This window comes from Triturus cristatus, chromosome 10 (assembly GCF_964204655.1).
Source record: "Triturus cristatus chromosome 10, aTriCri1.1, whole genome shotgun sequence".
Taxonomy (NCBI): domain Eukaryota; kingdom Metazoa; phylum Chordata; class Amphibia; order Caudata; family Salamandridae; genus Triturus; species Triturus cristatus.
Genome location: NC_140593.1, coordinates 1,109,496,600 through 1,109,510,943, shown reverse-complemented (window position 1 = coordinate 1,109,510,943; position 14,344 = coordinate 1,109,496,600). Strand labels below are relative to the sequence as shown.

The 14,344-nt window shown below is 47.9% G+C and overlaps 1 protein-coding gene across 3 annotated transcripts in view; it reads left to right on the top strand.

Annotated features, from left to right (window-relative positions):
- The window catches only part of TRRAP (transformation/transcription domain associated protein), a 1,075,110-nt gene that overhangs the window by 653,358 nt on the left and 407,408 nt on the right, over positions 1-14,344 (top strand). For all 3 annotated transcript variants that reach the window (XM_085629333.1, XM_085629332.1, XM_085629331.1), the window contains one exon: positions 11,745-11,958. In XM_085629333.1, the coding sequence (XP_085485459.1) occupies positions 11,745-11,958 (214 nt within the window). The remainder of the gene's footprint in view (positions 1-11,744; positions 11,959-14,344) is intronic.

The following is a 14,344-nucleotide window of genomic DNA, read 5'->3' as shown; positions in this document are numbered from 1 at the left end:
TGTTGCTCAGTTGATCCAGGATTGCTGTCGGATGGCTACATTGATGATTTGTGGTGGCATGGATACCACAATTTCTGTTGGGTGTGCCATTGCCCTTTCTGTAGCTCTTCGCCGGCATGTCTGGCTACGTCCCTTTTGGCTTCTCTGAGGCTGACCAGTCTGCCTTGGTGAACATTCCTTTCGATGGCCACTATTTGTTTGGCTCCAAAGCGGACTTCGCTTTATGCCGTTTTTGGGATACTCGGAGTGGAGCGAAATCTTAAGCCCTGATTGCTATACCATCCTCTTTCGCCTTTGTACTCAATCTGGCTGGAGATGGTCTCCTTCATTTCCTCTGTTTGAGCCGTTATGGGGCGGTGGCAGTTGGCTTCTTTTCACTCGTCCCTCTATATGCCATCCAGGGCAGTGCCGTGCCCTAGCGGATATTTTCTGTTCTTGATTTCTTACCCTGTCGATGACTGGTTGTGATCCCTGGTTGTTTTCTGGGACGCATCTTATTTTATGAGCCTGTCTCCTGTCTACGCCGATGGCTGGACAGTATTCTTTGCTTTCTACCCAAGTCCTGCTTGGGGTGTTTTCCTAATATTGTGCGGATGCACTGTATCCTTGTTCCCTGTTCTACAGGGTACTTCGTCTCTTTACCTTACAGGTATTCCTCTCTGTTTTTGACGCCATAATACCCCTTCTAGGGGACTCTACATGCTATGCTTGGTGCATGGAAGCAAGTCTGAAGATGGTGCACGGGGGTTCTTCTTGCCCCCCACTCCTGTTTTTTGGGGTATTCTCTGCTCTAGCCAAGGGGTTCTTTCCTTCCATTGTGTCTGGTGCCCTTCTGGGGGCCAAGGGGCATAGTTCTTGGCCCACAGTTTTTTGCCTTATTCTGCCCAGAGTGGTGTTTCTTTTTTCTCTCTTCAGGCGTTAGCACTTCTTGTGCTAGTTCTTGCTGCGGGCGGGCAGGCCCCTGCCCTCTCTCTCTTTCTATCGTACGATCCTTGTGACAATCCCTTGTCCGTATCTAGGCATGGAGTCCAGCTCGGCCGCCCTATCTCTTCTATGTTTCTGTATGGCCTGTTTTTTCTCTGTTTCTGCATTACGCACAGCTGTGGTTCCTTCCCATTTGATTGGAGCTGCTTCCTTGACACCTCCGATACCAACCTCAACATTTCGTTACTGGCCAGTGTAGGGACGTGGCTCTGTATATACTGTTCCCAAATAGGTACAGTGTGTATAGAGTCCACAGTCCCCAGAGGTTTGGCAGAGGCTAAAGTTAGATATAACCTTACTCTCTAAAGTGGTAGCTTGGTCGAGCAGTAAGGCAGTATCAGAGTGTGAGAAAGTGGCTCTGTATATACTGTTCCTTAATAGGTACAGGGTGTACAGAGTCCACAGTCCCCAAGGGTTTGACCGAGGCTAAAGTTAGATATACCTTACTCTCTAAAATGGTAGCTTGGTTGAGCAGTAAGGCAGTATCAGAGGACAGTGTAAAGCATTTGTTGTACACACTCAGTCAGCAAATGGTCTCACACACTCAATAACTGAACTCTAGGCCAATGGTTTGTATATAAAAAAATATATGCTTGTTTTATTTTAGAACCAACAATTGGGTTTAAAATATACTTTCTCAGAATGAGATGTTTTATATAAATACTTTTGCAATATGCAAATGACTTTTGTAAACAGTTACAAGTGGTTGCAATAGGCAACACTATTTTAAACACAATAATGCATTGAATTCAATGGAAATTTCAAGTTATTTGCAACAGATTACTTTTAGGATTACTTTTGGAATTCCAGGACTGGATCCTAGATTCAGTCCTGGGTCAGTACTTAGAATCAAGTGATGAAAGTCGACTTAATTACTGTAATGATTTTTAAACAATATTTAGCTATTTTAAAAGTTGACACTTAGAAAATATTTCAGAGAAAACAGTCAATGATTCCCTATGGAAGAAAATTCAAGTTGCAGGTACAGTATGTTTTCGTTACTTTTGTAATCCAGTACTGGGTGCCTAGACTCAGTACTGGGACCTTTATCCAAAACAGGTAAGTAATTACGTTTTCAGATATTATACGATTTTTAAAGAATATTTAAAGATTGCAGAAATTGACACTTAGAAGAAATTTCACAGAAAAACAGTCAATGATTTCCTATGGAAGAAAAGTGGGTTACGGGTAAGTACAGTTGTAAGTATTTTTCAGAGTCAGTGCTGGGCACCAAGATCCAGCACTGGGAGCTCCCCTAAGAGCAGGTGAGTAATTTCGTTTTCGTTACTCAGCTGATTTTTGGTGAATTTTTTAAGATTTGAAAAGTCCACACTTAGAAGAAATTTCAGGAAAAAGCCAGTCAATGTTACCCTATGAGGAAAATAGAGTTATCGGTTTAAGGGTAAGTACTCGACTGCTTCTTCACTGTTTGACTGCCTCATCTACCTCAGGAACCTATATGGACTATACTATGCCTTGCGCTATTTGCACTTTACTGATTATGAATTCAATGTATGGTATTGGTGATATCCTTTTTAGGTCGAGGACTATCCGGTCTGCCGAAGGCAGAACCGGAAGTCGGAGATTTAATGTTTCTGAGAGTGGCTCCTTAGCCCGCCTCTCTTTTTGCCTCTCCTCCATTGGCTGGCTTCCTAAATGGAGGCCAGCCATTGGAGGAGAGAGCCGTCCCTCCAAATAGGCTCCGTCTTTTTCAGATTCGGGGGCGTGTTCTTGCTGTTCTTTCCTCTTTTTAGCCACGCCCTTTCTCAGGCGTGTTTTTCTCTCCTCCAGCCAATGGCAAGAGGAGAGAAAAAGAAACACGCCCCCGAATCTGAAAATGCCACTGCGTTTCTCTGAGGCATTTCTGCTTTGCCTCGGAGAAAGGCAGTGTTGTGCTTGTTCTAAGGCTCTCTATAAACGAACAACAGTTTAATTAAGCGCTGACGTCGTTGCGGCGCACTTTCCCCTGCAGCATTTTATCACATTAGAATTGATCAGAATTGTTGCCTTGGGCTGACTTGAGCAGCCATACATCTGGAGCACCATTTGTGCAAGCTGCCGAGGAGCTCTCCGCGTGCACTGTGCCGCACCCTCTCCTCCTCCGATCTCCGCCCACCTCTCTGTCTCGCTCGCTCTCACCCCTCTCTCGTTCTGCTTCCTTCATAAACACTCACTGGCCCGCTCCCTTCCCACTCCGTTTGCCTTTAATTTTTTTTTTACTCTGCCTCAGCCTTTCTCTCAATCTTACACCCCCTTGACCCGTCTCTTTCGTCCCTCCATGCCTGTCTGTACCCTCCCCCCATCAGTGACTATCTCACCTTCTGACTTTATCGGATCCCCTCTCTCCAAAGTCTCCCTTCTGTTTACCACTCTTTTCCTCACTTTTTTCTCATCTCTCTCTTTATCTCTCTTTCTCTATTACAACCCCCCCCCCCCCTCTCGTCCTCATGCTGTTTTCCTATACCCTTGGCCTCGGTTACTCTCGCTTTCTTGCCGCCTCACTCTATCAATTCGCACCCCCTCTCTCTCTCATCCTCTCCCCTCTCCCTGCATCTGTCTCCTCCTCCCCCCTTCTCGTGTCCTCTCGCCACCCTCCGGTCTCCCCTCTAGATTGAATTACCACACCGAGGACTCGTTTAATCTGCGTTTATACTTGTGTTTACACAAGCCACGGGCGGCCTCTTTGATGCGGTGCACGAAAATGTTGGACACGTCAGCCCAGGCATGCGCCCCGTGTGTTGCTGGTAACACGAGAGGCTCGTGCAAGAACGGACTTAGAACATCACAGCGGGTGATATGTACAAGAATGTCTCGGCGCATATGATATTCCTGGGGGCAAGGGCGCCGTGCCAGGGCTCAGGGCAGACGCAGGAACTGCATAGCTTTTCATATACATGCTCCCAGGTGGGAAGGTAACGTGGGGCCATGTTTTAGATTCACACTGCGTTCGCAAATGAGCTACTAGTGTAGGAAAATGCTATTTACAAAAAAAATACATAACAGTTTGGTAAATTCCACATTTATGGAATGAATGTATCCCACAATTTACAGCGCAACCTACCCCTTTTTTTCTGACGACTAGTGCCACACTTCGTCGAGACGGTGTGAAGAAAGATAGTTAAAATATTTAAGTAATATTTGCAGACAGGAGAGCGGAAAGTAAGTGGAAAATGAGCAAAACCTGTTTCAAAGATAACATTTTTAAAAACCGGTTGCGGAAACTTGCACTGAACATAAACCTCCACTCTGAATGCACATTATGTAGGCGATATTTATGTGTCTTGTATTGATTGGTATAATGGACATGACATCAGATGCCCTCTGATGACAGTACATTGCCCACATTACAGCTGAAATTGCAAGGAAAGGCATTGTTTCAAAGGAAAAAATATCGAAACTCGTAAAACAAATCAATAGCTGAAACTCACTACTGAATTGCATAAATGTTGTTTTAAGTGCCAACCATTGTGTAATCTCCCTATGCCAGGGATCCAGCTATCATTTGCCTGGTACAGCCTTGTAAAGCGTGATTCTGCAACCATTTGTCAGTGTCTCACGTATATATGTCCCTGGGTAGACTCAAATTACGAGTTTCAGTCTCATATAGCCCAATGTAGCCTATTATACCAAGGCACACCTTCACAAACCCAAATACAGCCCTATATGCTCAGGTACAGATGTCCTAGGCCAGATTCCACAGTGCAGGGCCAGGCGTAGACTTGATTCATGGTCCAGGCTCAAATACCCGGATCCAGCCCCATATGTTAGTACCGTTACTCGCATACCCAAGTCTGGGCTCATAGTCAAGTGGGAGAATTTCAAAAGTAATCAGGACTCTATATTTTTCCCATTTACATAAATTGAAAGAGAGGCAATTTCAGGCGTGAGACCACCCAAATGAAGATATTTTTGGTTTCAAAGATGATGATCGGGACTCTCCGACCTCAGTACCTCACAACATCACTCACTGTTTCTATCTCACTACGTCAGAAAATACCTCTCACTCACTAACTCACTCTTTCACTACCTCACTCTCTCTCACTACATAACTCTATACATCACTACTCCCCTCTATCTATATCACTACCTCACTATCTCACTACTTCTCTCTCTAAAAAGATCACTACCTCACTCTCTCACTACCTCACTCTCTAGATCACAACTTCACTCTCTCTCTCTACCTCACTACATCACTCACTCTCTATCTCTCTACCTCACTCTTTCTATCTCACTAACTCACTTTCACTCTCTCTTTCACTACCTCTCTCTCTATCTCACTACATCACAACATCACTCTATGCTTATATATCACTACCTCACAACATCCCTCTCCCTCACTACCTCACTCTTTCACTAACTCACTCTCTCTATCTCACTACCTCACTCTCTATCTACCTCACTCTCTATCTCACTACCTCACTCTCTATCTACCTCACTCTCTCTCACTACCTCACTCTCTATTTCAATACCTCACTCTCTCTCTCTCTATCTCACTACCTCACTCTCTCTCTGCTAATGCAATAGGTATCACATATGCAAAAAAAAGCTAATGCTAATAGAAAGGACAATTTCATTTATTTAGGGATACAAAAATAATAAATATAATGAGCAATACCAATAACTCTACCTACAATATTGCCGAGACCGTTGCATTGTAAATGCTTGTTCTGTTTGGTAATTAATTATGGCACTTTTTAATATTTGTCTTTTAACTGTGATGTTTATATGTATACTTTTATGGTTTGAATCAAAACCGAAATAAAGTCTCTATTGATTGATTGACTGGCAGAGTTGAGGTTCTGGGCAGAGACTCAGGGGTCCCCCAGAGTCAGGTAGGTACAGTTGGTTCACTCTCAGCGACTCTAGGGCGGCCGGGTGCGGTGAGAGTTAGGCCCAATGTTATCCTATGAGGGATAGGGGGGCCTTGGTTGGTAGCTGCTGACTGGCAAGCCACGCGGCTGTGGGAGCTGGGCTCCTGGTCACTTACTCAGGGCAAGTGGGGTAGTAGGTAGGTGTAGAGGTTGCACTTCCAGGGCCACTCGGGCGGCTGGGTGCTTTTGAGCCTTCGGGCGCTCAATTGATTTCAATGTGAAATCTCCGGTTTAGAAAAAGACTGCAAGCTCGGGGACGAGGATTCTTCAGGTACCACCACCACATCGAGAGGTAAGTTGGGAAGTTGAAGGATAGGTAGGTACCCCGGGATTGGGCACAGGGTGCCGTGGGGCGCCGCATGCAGGGGTGCCTTTAGGTGTCGGGAAATCTTACCCTCTGTTGATCGCGGTATGGGGGGCACCTTGTTCTGAGGCTGCAGGCTTCTTCACGAGTGTCGAGGGAGGTCCTTGGGTGCCGGACTCGGGGTCACAGTCGCCGTGGGGTCGTCCTCGTGGTCTTTGTTTACTCCGGCACAGGCCAGGCTTGGCTGGTGCAGAGTGTGCTGGTTCGCGGTTCCGGGCTGCTGCCAGGGATTAGTGGTAGGTTTTGAGTAGAGCCTCTACTCATGGGAGTCCCAGGGGCTTAGAGCCAAAAGGGAGTCAGGTCCTCCGGGGTTTGTGAGGTTGCTGGCCACAAGAGATGCCGGGTTGGAGCAGGAGCAGGTTCGAGGGTCGACAGGCCGGTGGGGCTGGGGCCAAAGCAGTTGGTGTCTTTCTCTTCTTAGCAGCTGCAGGACAGGTCTTCTTTCTTCTTGCTCCTAAATATTAGATTTAGGGGTGTTACAGGTAGGTGAAGGGCAGGGACACCCCCTATCCTGCCTCTCTCCTGTGGGAGGGGGGCAGTAGCCTAGTCCTGATAGGGTAGGGCTTTCCATCTTCAAGATGGCGAGAGCCCGGAGATGTGCTTCACCTCGCCTCCCCCACCTGAGAGGTGGGGTTGGCAGGCTGGCACATCCCCTGTCCTTATTTGGAGTTTCCGGCCAAAGCTTCCCGCCAGAGTGGGGGTTGCAGTGGCCTGGGGAAGCTCACAGAGGCGGCATGCATTTGAAGCTTCCCCCTGCCCATCCTGGGGGAGGAGATTTAGCACCTAGCCCAGGATGTGCATTGTTGCAGGCCCAGGAGAGCAGGGGCTCTCCCACCCAGGGGTCCAGCAACATGTCTGCTGTGTGGCAGCCTCAGTGCAGACGTGGATTGTAGGTTAGGTTTAAGGGGGCATCTGTAAGATGCCCTCTGGGGTGCTTGGTACATTAAATCCCACACTGGCATCAGTGTGGGTTCAATGTGCTGAGAAGTTTGATACCAAACTTCTCAGTCTTCAGTGTTGCCATTATGGTGCTGTGGAGTTCGTGTTTGACGAGCTCTCAGCACCATGTACTCTTAAATGGCAGCACTGCACTTACAGTGTTCAGGAATGGACCTGGGTACTGTAGGGGCACAGGGCTCCTGCTCCTGTGCCCACACCATTGGCATAAGGCACCCAGCTAGAGGGGTGGCTGCTGTATGCCATGGCAGTGTAGGTGATGGGCATGGCACACAGGGATGTGTGTCATATCGACTTTGTTTTTGTCTTGCACCCAAACACTCAGCCTGCAAAGGCAGTGTGTGTGTGTGTAAGGGTACAGGGCCTCTAAGAGTGGCACAATGAGTGCTGCAGCCCTTAGAGGCCTTCCCTGGTCACAAGGCCCTGGGTACCTAGGGTATCATTTACCAGGGGCTGACATGTGGCCAGGATTTGCCAATTTGGGTTTTGTTTGTTTTAGGGAAGGAACATAGGCCCTGGGCACCTGATTGGCAGGAGTCCAGGGCACACTCAGTCAAAGTACATTCAGCAATTCAGCAAAAAGTGGGGGCATACCATGCAAGAAAGATGGCACTTTCTCACACAGAGGACAGTGTAAAGCATTTGTTGCACACACTCAGTCAGCAAATGGTCTCACACACTCAAACTGAACTCTAGGCCAATGGTTTATATAAAAAATATATGTTTGTTTTATTTTAGAACCAACAATAGGTATCAAAATATACTTTCTCAGAATGAGATGCTTTAGTTAAAAACTTTGCAATAGGCAATTGACTTTTGAATGCAATAGTTTGTTTGTTGCAATAGACAACACAATTTCAAACACAATAATACATTGATCTCAATGGGAATTTCAAGTTAAATGCAATTGATTACTTTTAGGATTACTTTTCTTACTCCAGGACTGGATCCTAGATTCAGTCCTGGAACAGTTCCTCGAAGCAGGTGAGTAAATGCGATTTAGTTACTGTTGTGATTTTTAAGAAATATTTTGGTATTTTAAAAGTTGACACTTAGAAACTTTTTCTAATAAAATCACCAATGTTATCCTATGGGAGGAAATTCGCTTAGCATGTAAGTGGGGTTATTGTTACTTTTTCTAGCGCAGTGTTGGATCCTGGATCCAGCACTAGTGTACCTCCTGTAAGCAGTTAAGAAAATGCGTTTAGGTTATACAGGTGATTTTTAACGAATATTTGTAAGTTTGCAAAATCGACACTTGGAAACTTTTTCAGCAAAAACCAGGCAATGTTATCCTATGGAAGGAAATTCAAGTTGCAGGTAAAGTATGTTCTCGTTACTTTTGTAATCCAGTGCTGGGCTCCTAGGCTCAGTACTGGGACATCTATGTAACACAGGTAAGTAATTACGTTTTCACATTTGGTACGATTTTTAAAGAATATTTGTAGTTTGCAAAATTCGACACTTAGAAGAAATTTAACAGAAAAACAGTCAATGGTTTCCTATGGGAGAAAATTGAGTTAGCGGTAAGTATGGTTGTAATTACCTTTCAGGGTCAGTGCTGGGCACCAAGATCCAACACTCGGATCTCTCCTAATAGCAGGTGAGTATTGTCGATTTCGTTACTCGGTTGATTTTAGGTGAATATTTTAAAGTTTAGAAACGCCAAATTGAATAATATTCAAGTGAAACCAGCCAATGTTACCCTATGGAAGAAAAGTGAGTTATCGGCTTTTGGGTAAATACTCGACTGGCAGAGTTAAGGTTCTGGGCATAGACTCAGAGGTCTCCCAGGGTCAGGTAAGTACAGTTGTTACACCCTCAGCGGCACAGGGGCAACCGGGTGCAGAGTGAGTTAGGCCCAATGTTATCCTATGGGAGGCAGGGGGCCCTTGGTTGGTGACTGCTGGCTAGCAGGCCACGCGGCTGTGGGAGCTGGGCTCCTGGTCAGTTGCTCAGGGCAAATGGGGAAGTAGGTTAGAGTAGAAGTTGCACTGCCTGGGCCACTTGGGTGCTGGGTGCTTTTGAGCCTTCGGGCGCTTAATGGATTGCAATGGAGAAGCTCAAGAATGAACAAAGGCTGCAAGCTCGAGGACGAAGATTCTTCAGGTGCGACCACCACTTCGAGAAGTAAGTTGGGTAGTTGGAAGATAGGTAAGTACCCAGGAGTTGGACACAGGGGGCCGCAGGGCGCCGGGTGCAGGGGTGCCTTTTGGTATCGGGAAATCTTATCCTCTGTTGATCTGCGGTTGGGGGGGTCCCTGGTTCTGAGGCTGCAGGCGTCGTCAGGAGTGTCGAGGTGGGTCCTTGGGTGCTGGATTCGGGGTCACAGTCGCCGGGGGGACGTCCTCATGGTCTTTGTCCACTCCAGTACAGGCCAGGCTTGGCGAGTGCAGAGTGTGCAGTGTTCGCGGTTCCTGGCTGATGCCAGGGGTCAGTTACTTGCTTTGAGCAGTACCACTGCTCGTGGGAGTCCCAGATGCTCAGAGTCACAAGGTAGCCAGGTCCTCTGGGGTTTGTGAGGTTGCTGGCCACGGGAGATGCCGGGATTTAGCAGGAGCAGGTTCGAGGGTCGACATGCTGGTAGGGCTGGGGCCAAAGCAGTTGGTGTCTTCCTCTTGTTAGCAGCTGCACTGCAGGTCTTCTTTCTTCTCTGCTGTTTCGGAATCTGGATCTCAGGATGGAAGGTTCAGGGTGCCCCTAAATACTAAATTTAGGGGCGTTACAGGTAGGTAAAGGGCAGGGACCACTGGGTCCCTGCCCTGGGGTGGGTTCACCCCCTATCCTGCCACTCTCCTGTGGGAGGGGACTAGTGGCCTAGTCGTGATTGGGCAGGGCTCCCCATCTTCAAGATGGCGAGAGCCCTGAGATGTGCTTCACCTCGCCTCTCCCACCTGAGGGGTGGAGTTGGCAGAGTCTGGCACACCCCCTGTCCTTACTTGGGGTTTCCGGCCAGTCTTCCCGCCAGAGTGTGGGTTTAGAACCGGTAGGGGACAGTTGCTGAGTACAGCAAGTGGCCTGGAGAAGCTCACAAAGGCGGCATGCCTTTGAAGCTTCCCCTGCCCATCCTGGGGGAGGAGACCTAGCACCTCGCCCAGGATGTGCATTGTTGAAGGCCCAGGCGAGCGGATGGCTCTCTACCAAGGGGTCCAGCAACATGTCTTCTGTGTGGCAGCCCCTCAGACAAGACGTGGATTGTCGGTTCGGTTCAGGGGGCATCTCTAAGATGCCCTCTGTCGTGCATTGTACATTAAATCCTGCACTGGCATCAGTGCCGGTTTAATGTTCTGAGAAGTTTGATACCAAACTTCTCAGTCTTCAGTGGAGCCATCATGGTGCTGTGGAGTTCGTGTTGACTATCTCCCAGCACCATATACTCTTAAATGGCAGTACTGCACTTACAGTGCCCAGGAATGGACCTGGGTACTGTAGGGGCACAGGGCTCATGCTCCTTGCCCCACACCACTGGCATAGGGCACCCAGCTAGAGGGGTGGCTGATGTATACCAGGGCAGTGTATGTTGTGGGCATGGCACACAGGGATGTGTGCCATGTCGAGACTCTTTTGTTCTATACCCAGACACTCAGCCTGCAAGGGCAGTGTGTTTGTGTCAGGGTACAGGGCATCTAAGGGGGGGGGGAGGGGGCACAATAAGTGCTGCAGCCCTTAGGGGCCTTCCCTGGTCACAAGGCCCTGGGTACCTAGTGTACCATTTACCAGGGGCTGACATGTAACCAGGGTTTGCCAAATTGGGTTTTAGGGTTCAGCACTGTTTTTAGGGAAGGAACATAGGCCCTGAGTACCTGATTGGTAGGAGTCCAGGGCACTCTCAAAGTACATTCAGCAATTCAGCAAAAAGTAGGGGCATAGTATGCAAGAAAGATGGCACTTTCTCACAGCCAGGCTTTCTTCAGGTGTGCCTTATACCCTTTTTAAGGCTATGTGGTAAATGTTCCTCTTCCGTTCTTCTCTGACATAAGTTTCTTTCCCATCCCCTCCGAGTTGCATGACGCGGAGGTTGGTGATCCCTTGGGATTCCTTCCAGGTATTTCCTCTGCTTGCGCTCAGTTGCAGTTCTTCTACAGTGAAAGGACTAAGGGGATAATCAACTCTGCTTTGGTTTTGCTAGTGCAAAGAAATTAAAGGCGCTTCGGAAATTGACCTTGTTGTGATAGTCTTTTGTATCCTACCGTGTTAATCTTGACCAAAGATGACACCTCTGAGAACCTTAGGGCTCTTTCCACTAGGAAAAAGTCTGTGACTACGGCCTTGGCAAATGGTGTCCGTTTTGGAAATCTGCAAGGCAGCCTGACTGCCATCTGTCCATACTTTAATTAGGCACTGCTGTGCCGAATCTCTGGTCCGCAGCGAGGGCTATTTTGTCTACTCTGTCACATAGACCTTCCTGGTGTAATGTGCAATCCTCAGAGCCCCTACCTTGGAGGGAAATTGTTTTCATAACAGTTCACCCAGTCCCTTTGCTGTTTGGGGGAACATAAAGCACCTTTTTGATATTCATTAATGTTTTTTATTTGTGCCATAGAACTTTTTTTCCATTTGCTTTTCAGGAACAACCTGCTCAGGCCAATTTTGCAAATATCTGCACTGGATTGGAAGTCTTGAGTTTCCTGTTAACAGTTCTGCAGTCTCCAACTGTTCTCAGCAGTTTCAAGCCCTTGCAGCGTGGCATCGCTGCCTGCATGACATGTCAGAACACTAAAGTTCTTAGGGCTGTCCACGCTTTACTGTCTCGTCTCATGAGCATCTTCCCAACAGAACCTGGTATGTTTCTTCTTGTTAATTGTGTTTTTTTTTCACTTGTTTCATGTTTTTAATCCATTTTAAGGTGTACTTTGAAATCGTTTAAGTCACATAAAGAAGCTATGTGGAATATAGTGTTAAGCATGAACATCAAAAGTTAGTAATCTGTATCATTTGTTTATTGCCTTTAAAAGTGCTCAATGGTAACGTGATTTGTTTTACATATATGCGATGGCTGGTTTGAAATTGCTATTTTCCAGCTGTTGAACAGTTCTCGGGCAAAGTAGTAAAACTATGGGTTGATGATAACTACAGTCTCTTAATATGCTCACAGCAGATATTCGGCCACTGTACATATTAAAGAGACAGATTTTGCTGCATTGAAGCACCTCATTGAAGCACTGTGGAATCTCTTGTTGTGTTAGGAAGCAAATGTGTACCTCCTTCAATGTACAAACTAAAAACATGTAAGAATTCAACTCCCTCCTGTAACGCAGTGATCACCTTAGCAACTGACAATCCTATTTAACCCTGTATAAGGTCAACTCCTTTTCGCACCCACACAGCTCAGTCTCTACACTGTAGTTAGTCAGCCTTGTTATGCGATCTACCCCTTAGCCAATCAGGTGACAGGAAACAGATCTCTACCCCTCCTAGAGGCCTCCAACTGTAATATGTTTCACCGCATGTCTAATGAGAGTGAATTTACTGGCACACTTCCTCCAAGTTCTCAAACCAAGATTTTCCCCTAGAGATTTAGATTTTTTTTCTACAGAAAAGAATCGTCATTACTTGCTTAAGGAACCTAGCTTCATTCTTCAGGCGAATTGCATTTTTTCTACTGTTTTTAACCAAGATAACAATGTTCGAGGCATGTGGGCTGCTGAATTCATATCTGTGCATAGATCGCCGCCTAGTGTTGGGTCCGGATGTCTGCACGTTGTTGTCCTGGAAGAGTCTTCGAAGTATCACGAGATAGGTGACTCCTCCCCTGGACTACAGTGTGCATGGGCATCCTCTCCATCCTTAGATTGTTTTTTTTCCGCCATTGGGTTCGGATGTGCTTATCTTAGCTCAAGTTAGGCAAACTTAGTTTAAGGCCAAAAGGCCTTTAGTTTTCGTCGGTACTGTTCCCGCTCGGTATCGACTGCTTTCTTGCTTACTTTAGAAACTTCTTCCAGTTTTTCGGATCCGTTTAATCCGAACATCGACCTTACATCGACGATGGAATCGAGGACCCCATTCAAACGGTGTCCTGTATGCCACGCCAAATATCCACACATCGACGTCCACCCGGTATGCAACAAATGTCTCTCGCCGGATCACGACGAATCGAAATGTATGGCCTGTGCCTGATTCCGCTCCAAGAAGACTCTCCGGAATCGACGGGCAGCGAGATTAGAAGCGCAGCAATCGGCACCGGCCCACATCTTTAGCACCGAGGACGAAGATGTTGAGAGCGTGGAAGAAGTAAACTCCAGCCCCGCTTCCGAACACGATTCCCGATCGGAAGACGCCGATGAAGCGCTTTTTCACAGGGAAGAAGCCGTCGACGAGGTAGGAGACTACGATGAGGCCTTTGGGGCCGAAGGAGATAGCTCTGGTGAAGAGCCAGGCCTACCCGTCGAAACGGAGGCCGTCAAAGTGCGTCATTCTACGGCTCCGGTCAAGGGATCGCCTCCGGGCCTTACCCGAGATCAATCCCAAAGTTCTTTGGCCCCGCCTTCGGGCCCGGCCTCGAACATCCAGCACGAGCCATTATTACCGAAAAAGACTGGTTTCCCTTCAATGAAACCGAAACCAATCGTCGCACCAGTTCCACCGAAACCAAAAGTGAAACTGGCAGTGGTCGGCTCGAAGCCCTCGAAGACCTCCACTCCTTCGACGCCAGCACAGACCATCGGCTCCGAACGCACTATGAGGGATTTCGGCGCCGAACTCGCTGCAGCAGATATCGGTACCGACCCGAAAAGGAAGGCCATCGGTCCCACAAGAGCGCCTCGGCCCCTGGCACCGAAGCAGTCGGCCCCGACCACCAAAGTCAAAATGGCCGCTCCATCTGAGTCCACTTCGAAGACAGCGACACGCGTCAAGTCATCGGCTCCGACGACCGCTGATACCTCTCCTCGGATCGATGACCCTGTGGCTCCGAAGCAGTCGACGCCTACCTCTACGGAACCACTCGGCACCAAAGAACCTTCGGCGTTCTCGGTGCGGCAAGTCGCGGCATCGTTGCAACGCATCAGGGAACAGGCAGCCCTCCGGTCCACGTCGGGCCCCGACCCGAACAAGGCTCCAACGGCACCCTCGGCACCAACCAACATCACTTTTGGTTTGCCGCCATCCACGGCGCCGAAGATGTTCGAGATCCGAACACGTGTCCGCCAGACAAAGTCCCCATCTACTC